The sequence below is a fragment of the Candoia aspera genome, chromosome 3 (assembly GCF_035149785.1).
Source record: "Candoia aspera isolate rCanAsp1 chromosome 3, rCanAsp1.hap2, whole genome shotgun sequence".
Classification (NCBI taxonomy): Eukaryota; Metazoa; Chordata; class Lepidosauria; order Squamata; family Boidae; genus Candoia; species Candoia aspera.
In genome coordinates, this window is record NC_086155.1 from 110,768,325 (window position 1) to 110,786,571 (window position 18,247).

An 18,247-nucleotide genomic window follows, 5' to 3' on the forward strand; every position below is an offset into this window, starting at 1 on the left:
GTCTTCCCAGAAGCAAAGTCAATGGGGAAGCCAGCAGGGAAGGTCACAAGTTGTACTGGTAAGTTGCTCCCATTCCCACTGCTTTTTCTTCCGAGGAGCCCCTGGGGGACAGGGTGCGTATTGGCCCCAGGCAGGCAGGCCACCCACCCCACAGTTCCTGCACGGTGCAGTCTATTCCCCTAGGCCTTCCTGCACTTGTGCCATGCCAGGACGACTACCAGATGGCAACAAATAGCTCATCTTTTCCCCGGGACACTTTTTCCGGAGAGATTTCTGACGGTAAGAGGAAGCGCGAAGATTCCCGCCACCATCACTTCGTTTCCCTCTTCGCTCTTTGCGGGAGCTTTCTCCGGCGCGGCGGGGCAAAAAAAGGACCGGCGCCTTGCGCATGCGTCGCCCTTCGATTTCTATTTCTGGCCGCGGTGCCATTTTGATACCAGGCGGTGGTGAGTAAGCAGAAGCGGGTAGGAAGTAGTTCTCCAGGTGAGTTGATTACCTTGGATAACGCCCTCCCTGGGGAGGGAACCGAGGAGGAGGAGGAAACAAGCGTAAAGATACTACAAACTCTCGGCTTCATGGACGAAATTAGGGTTGAGGCGGCGTCTGATTTTGGTGCGGGGGAAGGCGGTGCTCCGCAACAAGCTCGAGAAGGTGGCCGCTGCCTGTTCTCATGGCGTCGGGTCCCGGAGTGACGTCTCAGTCGGAATCCAGCGCCGATTGCCCGCCGCCCACTCGATTGAGCGATGTCTATTAGCACGCGTGAGCTCTAGATTGAGTCCCAGTGGGATAAAAGAGGCGCGCCTTAAATCCCATGGATTTCATTGAGAACTGACGTTAGCTACTGTAGTCGTTTTGTGTATCTTCTTCCCGAAATGTTGCTGGTCCCATTCCAACAATGGGACCCATCTCCCCCCCCCTCCGCACTCTTCGGAAAGTCGCGGGACTGTACAGGAGTTGGTACACCTTGTACGCTTACGAACGCATTCTTTAAAAATGGTTTTAAAATTAAAAAAAATATGCGCCCTGCCTTTCTTCCACAAATAGAACAAGAAAAGCCTAATTTTGCCTGTTCAAGGACAGATTCCCAGGAATTCTGTCTGAGGTTGCAGTAAATAGAACTTGAGGCCACGTGACTCAGCGGTCTCGGACGCTCAGGCTGAGAGCTAAATTCTCCCTCCCCACTCCACCCCAGAAGAAATCCCTTCCAAGGAGGGGGGGGGGACCCTATTTCATCCTGTTTATCTGGCATGATAGGATATGCCACCTCTCCTATTGTGATTGGCTGTCTTGAGCTTGTACTTACTGCTGATGATATTTCTATGTATGAACTGTCTACCCTGCAAAGAATCTGTTATCCTAGTGCTTCCAAGGAGATTCTACAGTAACTGGTCAGACTCTGCTTTCAGTATTTTGTTCTATTGACCTTGATTCTGTGTATTACTATTATTATTTTTATGCCTTCGAGTCAGCCTTGACTCCTAGCAACTGCCTGGACAAGTCCATGCCTTGTTTTCTTGGCAATCTTTTTGGAAGTAGTTGCCCTTGCTTCCTCCCTGGGGCTGAGAGCATATGAGTAGCCAAAGGTCACCCAGCTGGCTTTGTGCCTTAGGCAGGACTAGAACTCCCAGTCTCCCTGTTTCTAGCCTGATGCCTTTAACCATTACACCAAAGTGGTTCTTCCTCTGTGTAACTTAATGCATTGCTTCAGGAGTCAAACAAGGTAGGGCTTCCTGTGGGGAATGGCAGACTGAGCAGTACTGCTTTTTTAAGCAGCGCCAATGGTGCAGCATTTTCTGAGCATGGGCTGGGTCCCTGCAGCCTGAAGAATTATCCAGGTAAGGAGAATCCAGGAAATCATCCCTTTTGTTTTCCAGACAGCATTTTCTTGTGGAGGTAGGGTGTCCTGGAACAGAGTCCCTGTGATCAGTCCATGATTGAAAATGCTGGGAGGTGCAGATGTCATCAAGTTTGGGGCTGCACCGAAGCCATAAAACGGACACTAAATCTTGCCACCCCATTTCTAAAACACCAAGGGGTTTTTTTTGTTGTTTTGTTTTTTTGTTACCAAAGAGAGGCCTTTTGCAACAAAGAAATGCGAAGCTCTTGGTGATTTTCATTATTTTTGGAATTTACTAATTTGGAAAGTTGGCCTTTTTAATATTTAAATTCTAATGTTGGGATTTAAAGATTTTGCTGTTTTGTTGCCCTGTTCTTAATGTTTTGAGGATTATAAAAGATTTATTTACTTCACTGCGTAGTTGAATTTTGAGCTATCTGCCTCTGCTTTCCTGTGAGAATGGCTTTTGTTTACATCTTTTTTCTCCTGATAACACACTGTGAAGAGACATGGAAGAAATGAAAGTGATCTTTAAAGAACTCAATCTTGATGTCACCCAAGCCCTGGATCGTCTCCTAGAACTTGTGGGGTCTAAAGCCTACCAACAACTTGAAAAAGAAGACATGAGTGAAAACTACTTTGAGAGTAGTGCTCCTTCTTTAAAGAAGAAAATGAGGATTGACGTTTCCAAGTCAAAAAGTGAAGGGAGAAAAATTGGACTGTGATTAACTGATTCTGAAGAGGTTCGGGCACAAAGGGAGAGATACGATTGGCTGTGTTCCTGGAAAATGGAGATCAAGAATCAAGGCTGGCTGCTGAATTTGAGACAGCGTAAGGGGAACTCAGTATTGTGTGTAATACTGAGATATGTAAATGCCTTAGTCTGTTTTGAAGTTGGATAATTGTTTAAATGTGTTTATCAGGATGGTCTCTTAAAGGTTTAGACTGATGTTTTTGTTTTGGGGATAATGATTTTACCTTGGGTAAAAGGACCTTAACCAAATGTAGATAATTTATTTTTTGTTATTTTAGTAGGCAGAGAAGAGTAAAATTTTAGTGAAGTAGGATAGTATTTGAGTATTTGCTTATTAGGTGAATAATTGTGTTAGAAAAGGTTTTTTATTTTTTTTAAGAGGGAAAGATAGTTTGTTTTAGAGGAGAATGTCATATAGAGATGGAAATGCTTTATAGAAATGTTTATCTTAGTTTAAATTAGAGTAAGAGATTGATAATGAGTCATATATATCTTTGTTGTAGAAAGTCAGAAGCCACCATGTAATAGTCTTCTCTGTATTTTCACACTTTTTTAGTTTTCTTTTTTCTTGTAGTATTCTTTGTTTCATTCTTTTTAGTTTTTATGTATTTTATGTATATGTTGAAAAAAATTAATAAAGCTTTATTTTAAAAAAAGTCAAATAAGGTAGATGTAAGTGAGAACATCAGAGTATAGGATTTGAACTTGCCCCCTGCCCCACCCAGTATTTAGCTTCTGTACTTGTTTGTATATCAAAACCTGCCCCTTGATGATGGGAAACGATGCTGGGGAAGTGAATCTTTGAACAAATATAGAAACTCCCTTCATAATAGCAAGTACATACCAGGGCTGTCAGCAGACACTACGGTCACCAAATCTGGATGATTATTAGATGACAGGAAAGAATTAGGGTTTTCCCATGTCTCTTTTTTGCCCTCTGTTGGTCATCTGGAGCCTTGCAGGCCAGATCATATACCCCTAGGTGACCTTATTACAAAGGGGACAACATACAGGGCTTGAGAATGCTTAGGGAACTGATACTTCAGAGGTGAAGTGGTAAGAGAGAAAGGTCTCCATGCTGTGGAAGAATAAAAGACTGCCAAACCTAGGAAGAGGGAGAGAAAGGTAGTTTGTTGATTTGCCCACATTCATAAGTATTGGTGTACCTGCAAACTCTTTTTGCTATGGAAATGGAAGGCTTCATGTATAGCCTTCTGTGGTTTCCATTGGCTTTGTCACATTTACCTGATTAAATGTGTGTAAGCATCTAAACAGGAGTGCAGAGCCTTTGTTTTCTACAGCCATTAGAATTGAGGGTTTCAGGGCAGAAACAAACCCACTGAAATTGTAAGTGTAACCTTTGTTGCTGTTCTAAAACACTCCAAGGTGCTTATATTCAGCTATGGCAATGTACCCTCTGCCAAAGAGGTTTACCCCAGATATGCAGAAGAACAGGGCAGTCTGCTTCTGAGAACCATAAAAAGGCTAAACTGATGGTTTTGGTGTTTTAAGAGCTTTTCTGGCATCTGTAATAAAAGCATTTTTATCAGAGCTTTATCCTTGAATCTCTGACTGCAAGTATTCCAATTTGAGTATTGGTCGTGCTGAAGCCTATCAGTTAGCCATTCTGGGTAATTGGCTGCTTCTTGCTTCTTACAGAGTCTGTAAGAGGCAGTCCAGTTCCAGGGAGTCAGCTCACTAAGCAAATGTAGAGAGTTATCAGGAGTTAGCTAGGAGAGTTTGAGATGTCCCTAACAGTTTTTCCCTCTAAGTCATACTTGGTTAATATGAGAGCCCAAGAAAGGAACAGCAACAAGAAATAAAAGCCTTTCTACTGATGATGCTCTAGAAAAGAAAAAATGTCAATGAATGGACAGGAGTCTACAGTTGTGTCCTTCAATACATGTGACATGTTTGTCTTCCTTCCCAAAAACATCCGGTCTACATTTTTAGCAAAGGCAAGCCAATAGACAATTTAAAATGTGAAAAATGTAGTTCTGCAACAGAAGTGGAGAGTAGAAGCAACTTTCCAGACAAACAGAGGAGCAAGCTCAGAGGTTGAGGGTGACAATAAGAAACAAGAGATGTAGAGACATCCAGCCCTGCTTTTCCCCATGAGCCCCAACTGAGCCTTTGAAGTTCGGAACTTATGGTACCAAGCTGGCTGGCCAGGAACACCAAGGACGTTGATCCTTTCATCAAAAAGAGGCGGGGGGGCACTGGCAATATATCTTCTCCGCCCCCAGTCTTCTTTCCAGCCAGTCCCCTTGCTGCCCCATTGCTTCTTTTTTTCCTCTAAAGGAAATCAGGCAGAAATCTAGCAGCTGAAAGCCAAGGCAATGTGTGTGGGTAAGAGTTTGGAGAGTGTAAACTGAATGCTTCCTCTCAGTGTGAGCAGGTTCCAGGAAGAAGTGGGCAGAACATTGGACCATCTCTAGGGAGAAGTGGGGTAGTTGGGCTATGAGGTATATTGGATGGAAGTTGAATGGGGCGATGGCTGCAGAATTGACATTGATATTGTTAAGTACAGCTAGGGAAGTGTTTTGGATGGGCAGTGTGTGTGGAGATCAATGGAGAGGATCTTGGATAGGTTAGCAGCAGAGAGCCCACTAAGGAATATTGGGATGAGTGGGGCCAAGGGGGGAAAGGGGGGCAGAGGAGGGTTTAAAAAGTAGGATGATGATTGGTAGAGGGAGATAGGGATGGACTGCTCTTGTGGAAGGAGTATTGGTTACTTGAGGCCAATCCCTGCATCCGGCCCTCTGTCCTACACTCAAAGACCAGGTTACCAGGTACTTGGAGCTACTGGCCTTCACCTACTGCTGAAGGCCAGGTCTGCATGTAATAAAGTTTGTCTTATTCACAATCCCATTGTGGATGAAATGGTAGATCTGGCTTGGTGTGATGGAAAGTAAACCTGATTTGGGGAATGGGGAAGGGATGAATGCACCATTAACGAGGAAGTTCAGAAAGAATTACTGAGTCCTGGAAAGAAGAAAGCATGAGAAACTCAAAATAAGCCCTTAATGGATTTTTTTGGAATAAGATGTACTGTAGTAGAAAGAAATTCTGATCGGCTTTCAAAACTCCCAACCTTGCCTACCTCAAAGGACTGACATTTGCATTATCAAAATCTGGATGGAGGCAGAGGGGAATCTTCCCTTTCAGAGATGTGTCTATCTATGATTCAGGTTTTGCACTAGCCACTGCCCCACAGAAGATTGGATGTGAGGCCTTGTTGGTAAAACTAAGCTCTTGGAACAAAACTAAGCTCTTGTACTATTCTCTTTGCTACAGGGTGACCAATTTGTCAAAGCTGGTGGACCTCATCCTGGTTTGGTGGTGTAGTTCTCAAGGCTGACCATTCTCAGGGACTTCAACTTGTTTCCCCTTGGAGAAGGGTCAGAGGTGGCTCAGGAGATCATGGCAACCATTACAGCCATGGACCTGTCCCTGGTGATACAGCACCTGGCATATGCTGGAAGCCACATAGTAGATCTTGTTTTTCTCTCGGGTCAGTTGTGATGTGATCTAAGGCTCAGGACATTAACATCTCACCCTTGTCATGGTCAGACTGCTCCCTGATCACTGGAGCTGTCTGCGGCCACAAACCTCTGCAGGGAGGATGAGGCCATTTGATTTGTCTATCCCAATGGAGCCACTCGGGTTGCAGAGAATGTTTGGGGAGATTCCTGAGTTGATGGTAGACAGTTCTGTCAAGGCTTTAGCTGCCTGCTGAAACAGGGATTGGCTTTAGTCAAAATTGCATCTGAATGCCTCTCCTGGTTCATCAAGCCTTTTGTTTTCCAAAGAGCTTTGGGCAATGAAGTGAACTAAGAGATGCTAGCATACTGCTGGCATAAAATGAGGAGTGAGAGTCCATTTTTGGGCCTACACTGTGGCAATAATCAGTACAATATCAACATTTCTCTGCTCTTACTACATCCACAGATATGTGGGATGCTGTAGGATGCAATACTCAACCACTCCTATTCAACATCTACATGAAACCGCTGGGTGAGATAATTTGTCAGCATGGGGCTAGGTTTCATCAGTACGCTGGTGATACCCAACATTACATCTCAATTCCTGGCTAAATACGTGATGCTGTTGAAGTGCTGCCCAAGTGCCTGGAGGCTATTGGATGGGGAGGAACAGGTTGAGACTCAACCCCAGAAAGATGGAGTGCTTTATGTTTGAAGGCTTACCGATTCCAGTGAGATTTGACTGTTAGCTCTGATAAGCTGCACTTTCCCTCATAGAACTGGCTTACAATCTGGAGGTCCTCTTGGATTCACAGCTCCCGCTTAAGGAGCTAGAGGCAGCTGTGATCAATAAGGCTTTTGCACAGCTCCATCTTGTGTGCCAGTTGTGACCTTTCCTGGAATAGGAGGCATTGCTCACTATCATGCCTTAATCACCTCTCAGTTGGACTACTACAACACACTCTACATGGGACTGCCCTTGAAGAGAATTTGGAAGCTGCAACTATTCCAGAATGCAGCAGCTTGAGGTGTACCTCAAAGCATCTACTTGAGAGGTGCACTGTTTTCCAGTTGGCTTCTGAGTGCAATTCAAGGTGCTTGATTGACACTTTTAAAGGTCTTCATGGTTCAGGTCCTGGGTATCTGCAAGACCACTTTCTCCTAGTGTGTAATGGGCAGAAGAAATAACGTTGGGGAACAGGAAGAAGAGCTGCAACCAAGACATTAAAGATATCTGAGTCCAGGCCAGAATTGTAACCCAAGAGAGTGTTCTCCCTGGTTCTAAAGGCCCTTCTTCCTGTTCCTTGAGGTTATTCCTTCTGCCTATTATATGGTAACATCTGCTTGTTAAGATCTAGTAGGGTGGGCTCCACATGGATTAGAGATTGCCATCTTTCGGGGCCACAGAAACATGCCTTTTCAGACAGTCATGCGACTGCCCCCCCACCCGGTCTTTAGAAAATGGGTGAAAACCTGGTTGTTTTACCCGGGGGTGGGGGGAGATGATACATTATTATTATTCTGAATATGACTCCCAGTTTTATGTGATTATAATATATAGCTTTGCTTTTATTTGTGGGGGGGAACTATCTTTTGGTTTTAATCCCAGTTACTTATTGGGAAGTTGTATCCAAGAATCAGTGGATTGGAGTAGCTATTAGCCTTATAAATAAATGATAAATTATTCTGCGTGCCTGGAATTCAGAATCTGTCTTGATACCCTTGCAGATGAAGCAGGCTCTGACAGGAAGGACAGAGAGACCTCATTTTCTTTTCTAAGAAATGTAAGAGAAGAGCCATGGTAGTTGGTGATTTGTTACTACAAGAAACTGAAGCAAATGTATGTCAGTCTGATTCATCAGCTTGTGAAGCATGCTGTCTGACAGGAGCAAAGATTAAAGACACAACAGAACAACTTCCCAGAGCGACCAAGTCCAATGACTATTATCCCTTGCTGCTGATACATGTGGGGACAAATGGAAGCACAAAGAATATTACCATAGACTTGGAAAATCTTGGAGGGAGGTTTATGGTCCTGGGGGCTCAGATGGTATAGTATTCCCTTCTGCCCTTCCAATCCATGGAAAGGAAAAGAAGAATAGCAGAACTGAATGTCTGGTTACAAATGGTCTCAGTGGGTGAGGTTTGGCCTCAGGGATTACAGTCTGAGTTAACTAATTGGTGGACTGCTGGCATGAGATGGGTTGCCCTCGTCAAGTGGGCCAAAAATGCATTTGGTCAAAGCTTGGCAAGGTTGAATAGGAGGGCTGTAAAGGGAAGCCTGGAGTGGGTTGTGGAAATGGAAAACCTGATGTAACAACCTTGGATACTTGTTTTGGTAATAGTACTTTAAGAAAAAGATATTTCTTAAGAAGATAGTAAGCACAGTAATTAATTGCAAATTGAATATGAGCCAGCAGTATGATATGGTTGCAGGGAATATAAAAGCAATTTTAGGCTGCATTGGCAGAAGTATAATTTTCAAATCGAAGGACGTCATCATTCCACTCTGTTCTGCTTTGGTCATCTCCCACCTTGTCCAGGTTTGAGCACCACAGAGATAATGGAACAGGGTCAGAGAAGGGCAGCAGAGATAGTCAAGGGACTAGAAACTAAGCCTTAGGAAGGGAGATGGAAGAAGCTAAATATGTTTAGCCTTGAGAAGAGATGACTGATGGAGGATATGATAGGATTCTTCAAATAACCTGAATGGATTAGAAGAAGAACAGGATTCCAACCAGTGTTAGAAAAAGCTTCCTAATGGTAAGAGCAGTTCAGCAGCAGAACCAGTTGTCCTGAGACATAGTGGGCTTCTCTTCATTTAGTACCTTAAAGCAGAGTCTAGACATCTCTCTGGGATATTTTAATTTGGATTCCTGGAGTGAGCAGGGGCTCAATTGGTTGGCTTAATAGTCTCCTTCCTGATGTCATGAGTACTGATGGTGAGCAGGAGGGGGCCCCTATCCAGGGGGGGGAAATGCATGCATAGTATTGAGGAGTTAAGCAGCCATTCAAAGAGACACAGATCAGACCCACCTTAACTTTTGGGGTTTATCTGTGGGTTTTTCCCATGCTTCTTCAGTTTGTTAGGATTTTCTGTCTAATGTAGCAGTAATAAAACACTAGAGATCTATTCCTTGTCTCAGCATGGTTCCTGACTGTTAGGACATCTACTCTGTGATTCTATGATTGTTATGCATTTTGCAATTCTGCTCCCAGTTTGGCAATTCTGTTCGCTGGTGCATTTTTTTTGCACTCTGTCCCATGGCTGTAGGAACCTGTTGCCCACCCACCAGCTGTAGGAAGATGCAGTGCTCCTCTCTGGCTCCTTTGGGGATGGAGGGTTACATTATGTCTATGACAGTTGTAATTGATGCTCATTCTTTTCTTTTGTTGTAGTCTTGCAGTGGAGCCATGGGGAACACCACGAGTGAAAGGATGTCAGGTGAGCGCCACAGTTCCAAGATTCATCGCTCAGAGGGAGCCATCCACCATGCCAAAGATCATTCACACAAGATCATGGTTGGTAGCACTGATGACCCCAACATCTTCAGCACGCATGAATCTAAGGTACAGCATTTGGCTGATGCTTTTTATGATTTTCTAACAACATTAGCACTTGTTCTAATATGCATAGTTGTGGCTTTGATTATAGTAATGATTTATGACAAAATTGGGCACCTCATGGCCCATATGCAGTATCCAGCTGCTATTTGTTCAGCCCACAGTATGTGTTTCCAACACCTGCTCGCTGGTAATTCTTCAAATTTCTCTCTTCATAATGCTTAAAATAAGTTGGAAATGTTCTCACTCATCACTTGATTATGTAACACCTGAATCTAGGAAATGGGATTTGGATATTCATGTACAGGAAGACTAGGACGAGATATAACTCTTGCCCTGTTTCTGCAGCTTCCAGGAGAAAAAGAGTTTGTATCATGGCACCATGACTTGGATGAGTCAGTTAAACCAGCCCAGCAGGCTCGTCCCACGGTCATCCGTTGGACAGATGGAGGCAAAGAAGTTTTCATCTCAGGATCTTTCAACAATTGGAGCACTAAGATTCCTCTCATTAAAAGGTGAAACAAGGTGATGTACTATATGATTTTTTTTTAATTTGCTGAAACGGTATTTGGGGGATGGCATTGTTTGACCCTTATTCTACACAGGTCAAGAAGCATTGGCTAAAAACTTTAAGCCCAAACTAAGGCTGAAATCTGCTCTTTTAATTTGGAAGTCCTGAAATGAGTCAGATACCAGAAATAGAAGATTCCTAACATCCAAGGTAATATAAAAGAGCATTTTTTTAACAGAGCAGATCCATGCATTCAGTGATGTTCAGGAATGAAAAATATATATGTGTGAAAAAAATATGCCAGTATTATACCTGAGCCACCCTCTATACTGTTACTCAGTGTAGGCTCCAAGAATTTCACAGGAACCAGATTAGACTAGCTCATGTAGCAGCAAATAATGAAGATTAATTATCTATCAATCTCTTTTTTTTACAATGCTCAAATGAGATTTAAATCTATTTCACCTTGACTTCAGTTCAGGCCAGGTTAAGAATACTTTTGTTGAGAATAAGGGAAAAAAGAGGTTATAGTTTTCTTTTGACTTACTGAACAATATTAAGTTTCATGAAGTAAAATACAAGTTATATTATCCACCACAAAGGAACTCTTAGTGTCTCTCACTCTGACCTGCCTGTTACTACACAGCTGTACGTAGCGTTGGAGTTGTTAACAAATCAGCATGCCTCATTTAGCATATGTACGGTATGTGTGAGGAAGCTGTTTGTTGCCATTCCCACTTCCTCTCTCTCTCTTCCTCCTCCTTCCACCGAGGAGGCAGCAGCATGCTGCTCTCTCTCCCTCCATTATGGCCACAAGCTTGGGCCCTGAAGAAGGATTTTTCCCATTTTCTGCACACAGCTCTTAGCAGCTATGAGGGCTAAGAGTTCATTAAGTTTAGGGAACAGAAGAAACAAAGAACCTTCATTTTTCACCAAAGATGGATGTAACTGAACCAAGAATAAAATCAGTAAGACTCTTTTTACTTCTAAACCTACGTTGTCTAAGCGTGTGATTATTTATGCTTGGGAGGGCTAAGTGTGTAATATCAATAACCTGTGTTTCTCTGACATGCTTATTAAAGCTATTTAAGATAATATTCTTTTGCGCAGCTTCTCCACTGTGTTAAGCTCTGCTCCATTCAGTGGTCCTAGCTGTCCACTGATAGCTTCACGTAGAAGGTGGCTGTAAGCTACAACTTGATACTCTGGCCCTAAAGTTAATGTTATGTGAAAAGTGTTGAACTACAGATTTTGTCTCCATAGACCAACTGTAGTTTTTTTTTATTTTCTCCCTTTTCCGGACATCATCTTAGTATCTCCAGTTGCAAATCCTTACAGCCAGAAAACAGGCTCTGTGCCCAGCATTCTGCAAGGAGGTCCCCTATCCCACAGGAGGAACATAATAGATAACAGTTTACCCTGTGATGCTACATACCATAAGTAAAGGAATTGTCCTGACAAGCAGGAACCACGCCAAGATGAGGAATAGGTCTCTAGTGTTTTATTACTGCTACAGTAGACAGAAAATCCTAACAAACTGAAGAAGCGTGAGAAAACCCATACAGATAAACCCCAAAAGTCAAGGCGGGTCTGTTCTGTGTCTCTTTGAATGACAGCTCAGATTCTCTCTACTACGCATGCGTTTCCCCCCCTGGATAGGGGCCCCCTCCTGCTCACCATCAGTGCTCATGACAGGAATATTCACCAGATTCCTTCTGCAAAATGGAATGCCTCTGCATAAACTGGTGCTTGACAGCATTCTAGATTCAGCATTAAATGAAGAATGCAACATGACAGTGGTAGTTGTTGCAGTGGTTAGACTGCTGTTTCACTAAAATCAGGGAAGAATTGTCTTTCCTTAACTAGCTTGAATAACTTCCATGAACAATTTCATCAAAATGTGACAAATGAAATGTCTCTCTGAACAATGAAATACAAAGAGTGAACATTTCAACATCCAAGACAGTACTTTTTACCTTACTGCACTTGTGCCATTCTTAAGTGGTTCAGTTTGAAGTTGGTAAAGTGGAGTCCAGAAAAACACAGATGCCCAGTTTCAAATTATTTGCTACAGAGGTGTCATTTTTTATTAAGCAACAAAATTTGAAACTTACAGTGGTAGGATCTTTCTTATGAGACTCCTTTTCTTTTTAAAGGGACCCTGTTTTATGAAGAAAGCAAACATAAGACATGCCTTACAAATGGAGAAACTGGGAATAGATGACCTAGGTGAACATCTTCTCTGGCTTAGTATTGCTCTTGAGGCTCCAGATCTCGTATTGCCATGTGTTGCAAGAGGGTACCAGGCTGTGGCCCAGAAGAATCCCATTTCTGAATTGTTGGCAGAGTATGAATCTAGTTGATAAGAGCAAGTCAGAAGCGTAAAGGTTTAGCAATTAAGGGTGGATGCTGGTCTTCTAAAAACTTGCTCTGTCCTCCTGCTCCTGAATCTACCAAAATCCCCTGTTTGATATTGGGAGCGAGGGAGGTGCAAGGGCAGGAAGTGGTTAGGAGGGAGGCAGAAGGTTCTGTGTTAGATACAGTTTGTGAGCCTAGGATTAGGACTGCCTGGACACACTTCCTTCTGGGTACAAAAAGTACAGATGAGCTCAGAAGGTTAAGATGAGCTGCTTGCCTCCTGATTGCCAGCAGCTGCCCATTGGGGAGGCTTCTAGGCCCATGCAGATGGGCCCTTGGCTAATGGATTCCTAGATCCCCCCAGGTGAGGGGCACCCTTTAACTCTCCTCTGCACACACACCCCATCCTCACCCAGAGTGGCCCAGACCCACCTTGACCTGCTCATGGGTCTTCCCAGAGCAATTACTTGGTTACTTCCTCTCTTAACAATGTATTTCTTGGGCAGCTCTGTTTAAATCAGCTTCATAGGATTGGGAGGGACCTTGGAGGTCATCTAGTCCAACCGCCTGCCCAGGGCAGGGATCCTCATACCATCCCAGACAAATGGCTGCCCAGCCTTGTCTTGAAAGCACCCAGAACTTCAGGTGGCTGGCTGCTCTACTGTCCAGAAAGGTGAATATTTAGCTCTCACGGTCCAGAAAGGTGAATACTTCCATTTTAACAAGTTCAGTAGGCCGCCTTCTTTCGGATCATTCGTGGAAACTTTCATTAGCAGCTTTGCGGATTCCTTTTGAAACAGTTGCAGCTGTTTAAACCTAACTTCATCTTTTCCTTTGGCTGAGTTTGTCTTGCTGTTTTTTATCCAAGCCAGACAAAAGAGCCAAGACAGGCCACTTTCTTGCATGTATTTATGTGCTGTGTTTCTCACTGCGGATTGCTCCCTCTCCTTTCAGCCACAACGACTTTGTTGCTATTCTGGATCTCCCTGAAGGTGAACACCAGTACAAGTTCTTTGTGGATGGCCAGTGGGTTCATGATCCCTCTGAGGTAATTCCACTCTCTTCACCCCAGTGGCTGAGAGGCCCTGTGAGGTATGGGTGTGGATGAGGTGAGAAAGGTTGGCTTCTTGCTGCTGGTCTGCATATAAGCCAGCATTCCAGGCTGCAACCGGTCTTCTGCAGTAAGAGTATTCTTGTGAGTATGGATAACTACAGAGGGACTGTGGGAACTTGCAAGCCTAGATGTAGTCAAAGCATCGCTTCCTTTGCAATCATCAGTACTGATTTTTAGTGACCATCCAGTCACGTTTCTAGCTTTCTTTGTTTCTTTGCTATCTTGTTCCTTAGGATAAAAATCCATGACAGTCAATTATATGGTGCTTCCATAACATGTATGTTTTTCATAGTAATTTGGATAATTTTGGCTAACTTCTTAGTGGAATTAGGCAGGTTTCCACTGGAAATTCTTGATATGGAGGGAGAGAGAATGTTCTGGATTCAGTAATCTGACCCTTGTGGTATTTGTTATACCAGATACCGAATACATTCAGTAGCTGAATGTAAGTATGATACAGGTTTAGGATTTGTAATTGCTGGGAATGTAAACAGAAATTGCTCTCGGTAGATCCCTGGGAAACCGATTTAAAATGAGATTCCAGATACTTTCAGTGAGACACTGGGAGGTGACATTTATTTTTACACTTCTAAAATGTTTGGCTTAGCTACGTTATCTCAGTAGTGTTTGCAGTGAGTTGGTCAGCCCCCCACTTCGGCTCCTTCCTCCAAGATTGCATGACTGAAATTCAGTAGTAAAAGGATCCACTTTGGTGTGTAATCTATAGCAATAAGAAAAGTGGGAAGGTAGATCCAGAAGATGGATCACCCCCATTCCCACACTTACCCCCAGGTGAATTATGAAAAAACGGCCAAGGTTCAGTGGCAAAATGGTTGAATTTCACTGTCATTATTTTCAGACCAAACCCACAAAAACAAGGGTGGGAGTGGGATGCCTCTAGAAAGCAAACTGCTCCCATTCCCTCCTTTAATCCTGAAAATTGAGGAAAACAGGCCAAAACTGTTCAGTCTCTCCCCTTCCAGTGATAGGTGTTTGAGTCGTGGTTCCCGCTTGAATATAAATCCCTCCCACCCATGTACAAAGACTTCCTAATAGTATACAGCCACCATCTCCCAGTTAATCATATTGCAAGCAGGGAGCTGAAGATGAGAAAGAAAGTCCCCATAGTGAATTCACAGCTAAGGCAAAGTCTGAACTGAACTGGATTGAATTGGAGCACCTGCCTTCTTCCTACATCTGGTCTGAAATGTAAAGATATGGCACTATGGAGTTGGGTCAAGAATGTGAACAGGATCAAGACAGCCTTTATACAGTCCTTGCTTCTTCACATGGGTGATTTCATTTTCTACCTACCTCCCAAATGTTTTGAAATAAAGACAGTGGAGAATCAGAATATATACAGGATGGCTCTTTCTGGGACATCTGAGAGGAGACAGTTGTGCAGTAACCATGGTAGAGATCTCTGTGTTGAAGGTGACTTAGCATTTGAGTTTAGCATAAACTGTATTTCTGTATTTTTGTAATTCTGTATTTTTGTATTTCTGTATTCTGTAATTCTGTAATTCTGTATTTTTTCTTTTTTAGCCAGTGGTGACCAGTCAGATGGGAACAATAAACAATCTGATTCATGTCAAAAAGTCAGACTTCGAAGTGTTTGATGCTTTAAAAGTTGACTCCCTTGAAAGTTCAGAGACTTCCTATCGAGGTGACTTTTCTTGCGCTCCTAGTATGAATATTCAAAATGATGAACTGGTTCCTTTTCTCACACTGTTTTAATTTTTGATAGAACTTTCTGGCTCCCCTCCTGGAATTTATGGCCAAGAAATGTATGTATATCGTCCTGAAGAGCGCTTCAGATCTCCGCCGATTCTTCCTCCCCATCTCCTTCAAGTCATCCTTAACAAGGATACTAATATTTCAGTGAGTACCGGTTCCTAAATGCAAAAGCTTTATAGTAACTTATTGGATCCCAAAGGGCCTCCATTGTGGGGAGATAATATCTCCCATAGCATCAGTCCATCCAGTTCAATCTGGCAGGGTTCGGGCACTCCAGGTTCCTTCGATTAAACATTGCCATCCATCGAGATCCTGGAAACACGCCTTCTTTGTAACAGCGCCTGCCTTCTGGAATGAGGTTCCCCTGAGATCTGGATGGCCCCCACCCTACTGGTGTTTCAAAGGGCCAGAAGACATGACTCTTCTCCCGGGCCTATAGCAAGGGTGAGTTAAGCTCCCTTGGATTCTTCCCCCCCCCCCCACTTGAGTCTGGTTCTCTCATCTTGCTATCTTTTATTTCCTATTTTTGTTTTTAATTGTAATTTTTTAAAATATTTTTTTACTTGTGAGCCACCCAGAGTAATTGGGAGTCAGGAGGTATACAAATTTAATAGTCAGAAAATTATAATGATCATCTTACCCTAAGCTTCATGACTGCAGTATTCTCACAGAACCAGAATCTTGGTGCAAGATAGCCTATGCTTCAGTGATATGTGTCCAAGATAATTTTTCAGATTGAAGTGATGTTCTGACAGGTAATCAAGGAACAAGAGATAGCTGCATGATGAGAGTCCTATGTGTTTCTTTCAGTGTGACCCAGCCCTCTTGCCAGAGCCAAACCACGTAATGCTAAACCACCTCTATGCGCTCTCCATTAAGGTAAATAATGTCCATGTTGCCTGCTCTTATTGTGCTCTGCCATATCTTGCTGTACTTGTACATTTTACTCTCTCTACTGTAAGAATGGAAGGGAATGACTTCTTGTCCAATCCAGCATTTCAGATTTCCAAGTAGGATGGAAATGCTTGTAGAGAAACCAGGATGTGAAACTCAGTAATGCCCGAGGTTTTTAGCTTCTCCTGCTCTTGTGGGCTGTTTTGCATCGGTGCCATGGTTACAGCTTGACTGTCTCCTCTCAGATGTCCCAGAAAAAGCCATCCTGTATATATTTTGGTTCTCCATTGTCTTTATTGCAAAACTTCTGGGAGGGAGGTAGAGAATGAAATCACCCATGTGAAAAATCTCCCAGATAATAAAATTGTGTGCATGAGTCTGTTTCCTCTATAACAACTGCTGTTCAGTATGGCTCTTCTTCAGCTACTCTCTTGTGTCTTTTCCCATAGGATGGCGTCATGGTGCTCAGTGCCACCCATCGCTACAAGAAGAAATATGTTACCACTCTTCTTTACAAGCCTATTTGAGCCTGATCTCTGTAGGGGCACAGGGACTGTTGCTTTCTCTGCATATGCCAGAATACCAGTGGGCATGAGGATGGGTAGTCGGCTTCCAGATCCTTTTATTGGAGGCAAAGGTTTGGATGACCCAGCCCCTATCCTGATTTTTCTGGATGATGGAGATCTTCCTTCCCAAACAGCTATTCAGGACATACAACTTGCATCTTGTAGTGGCACAAAGCTAGTAAAATCAAGGTTGGGGTGTGTTATTATTATCTCTTAGATATTGCAAATTGCACATGTGGGATTGGCTTCTTCCTGGGGAACATTAAGAAATAAGGAGTCTGGCGTTGCAATCTTCCCCCTCCCCATTCAAAAGGAAAGAAAGTCCAGGGCTACCCTCTTTTCAAATCATATGGCCATTGTGTACACGTCATGGTGGCTGATGAAGCCTCCAGATTCAGAGGCCGCATATCTTTAAATGTTAACTGCTGTGGAATAGCTCTTGACCTCAAGTACTGAAGCCTCTTCTAGCAGGAAGTGAGATGTTAGATTAGACAAATTTCTGGCCTAGTGTAGTAGGACTGCTCTTACATTCTCAATATCTACTGCTGCAAAACCCTGCGTGCTTGCCCAGTTTTGTGGGTGCTGCATCAGTGTGATAAAGCCCAGTCCTAGACTGCCTGTGTAGCTGAACCACTGCACCATTCAGAAGCAGCTTCTCCACTGTTGGGTACACCAACAAAAGGCACTACAATTGTGCTAGCTCCTGGGTTAAATAGGTTTATTCCATCTGCTGACTAAGTGAGCCAAAAGACGTGCAGAAGAAGTGATATGGCTAGGTATTGAAGATACTGGCTTTGGGCACATGGAACAAGCATGCTAAGGGTGTTTCCACACGGTCACTGCTTTATGGGAAAGAGGGGCTTGGAACTTTCCAGAGTTCAGAAGCAGCACAAAAATCTTAATTTTCAGTGCTGCTGACCTACAGCAATTAGTCAAGAAGGGAATACAGCCTCATCCTGAACACCATGAAAATGATCCAATCAACCACTTGCCCATTACAGGTGATCCTGTTTTAGTACTTCCACTATCTCTCCTTAATCAATAGAAATTTTTAAAGATTTTTCCTCTTTACTCTAGGTCACGTCTCAGGTTTATTGTCGAGGAAACATACCAGATCAACTCCGTAACATAAATATGAGGAGTAAGTTGTAGTTCTCCAGACTTTCTCTTCTTATCAGTCATCCAAATAAAGCTACTGTCAAAAATGTCCCCAGTTCTTAATTAAAAACAGCTTCGAAGAAAAATACCATGACTGATGGTTTAAAAGCTGCTTCCCACAGGGTTTCCCCCTCCTAGAATAGGTTATCTCTCAAGGCCTCCAAGCCAATTCAGGCCTAAAACTCACCTGAAATGGCTCTTGATTCTGAAGAGAATGGAAGTGGTTTGCAATCATATGAAAGACGTCTTTAGGAGGCAGTGCAGGCCTG

At 43.2% G+C, this 18,247-nt stretch overlaps 1 protein-coding gene across 3 annotated transcripts; it reads left to right on the forward strand.

The window, feature by feature from the left end:
* The first annotated feature begins 225 nt into the window (after positions 1-225).
* PRKAB2 (protein kinase AMP-activated non-catalytic subunit beta 2) lies at positions 226-18,041 on the forward strand. Of its 3 annotated transcripts, none has more exons than XM_063298603.1 (8): positions 229-548; positions 9,484-9,646; positions 9,989-10,155; positions 13,464-13,557; positions 15,169-15,289; positions 15,371-15,504; positions 16,171-16,239; positions 16,704-18,041. In XM_063298603.1, the coding sequence occupies exons 2-8, from the start codon at positions 9,491-9,493 to the stop codon at positions 16,779-16,781; spliced, it is 819 nt and encodes a 272-aa protein (XP_063154673.1). In that variant the 5' UTR covers positions 229-548; positions 9,484-9,490; the 3' UTR covers positions 16,782-18,041. The 3 variants fall into 3 exon arrangements, with proteins under 3 accessions (XP_063154675.1, XP_063154673.1, XP_063154674.1); XM_063298604.1 differs by having other exon boundaries at positions 229-483; XM_063298605.1 differs by lacking the exons at positions 16,171-16,239; positions 16,704-18,041 and adding an exon at positions 16,032-16,083 and having other exon boundaries at positions 226-548.
* The last annotated feature ends 206 nt before the right edge of the window (positions 18,042-18,247 follow it).

Excerpts from the sequence above, each read along its gene's own strand:
- PRKAB2 (XM_063298603.1), top strand. The coding sequence starts at position 9,491 with ATGGGGAACACCACGAGTGAAAGGATGTCAGGTGAGCGCCACAGTTCC. Across the intron at positions 13,558-15,168 it reads GGGTTCATGATCCCTCTGAG|CCAGTGGTGACCAGTCAGAT; the intron begins GTAATTCCACTC and ends TTTCTTTTTTAG. Across the intron at positions 15,505-16,170 it reads ACAAGGATACTAATATTTCA|TGTGACCCAGCCCTCTTGCC; the intron begins GTGAGTACCGGT and ends TGTTTCTTTCAG.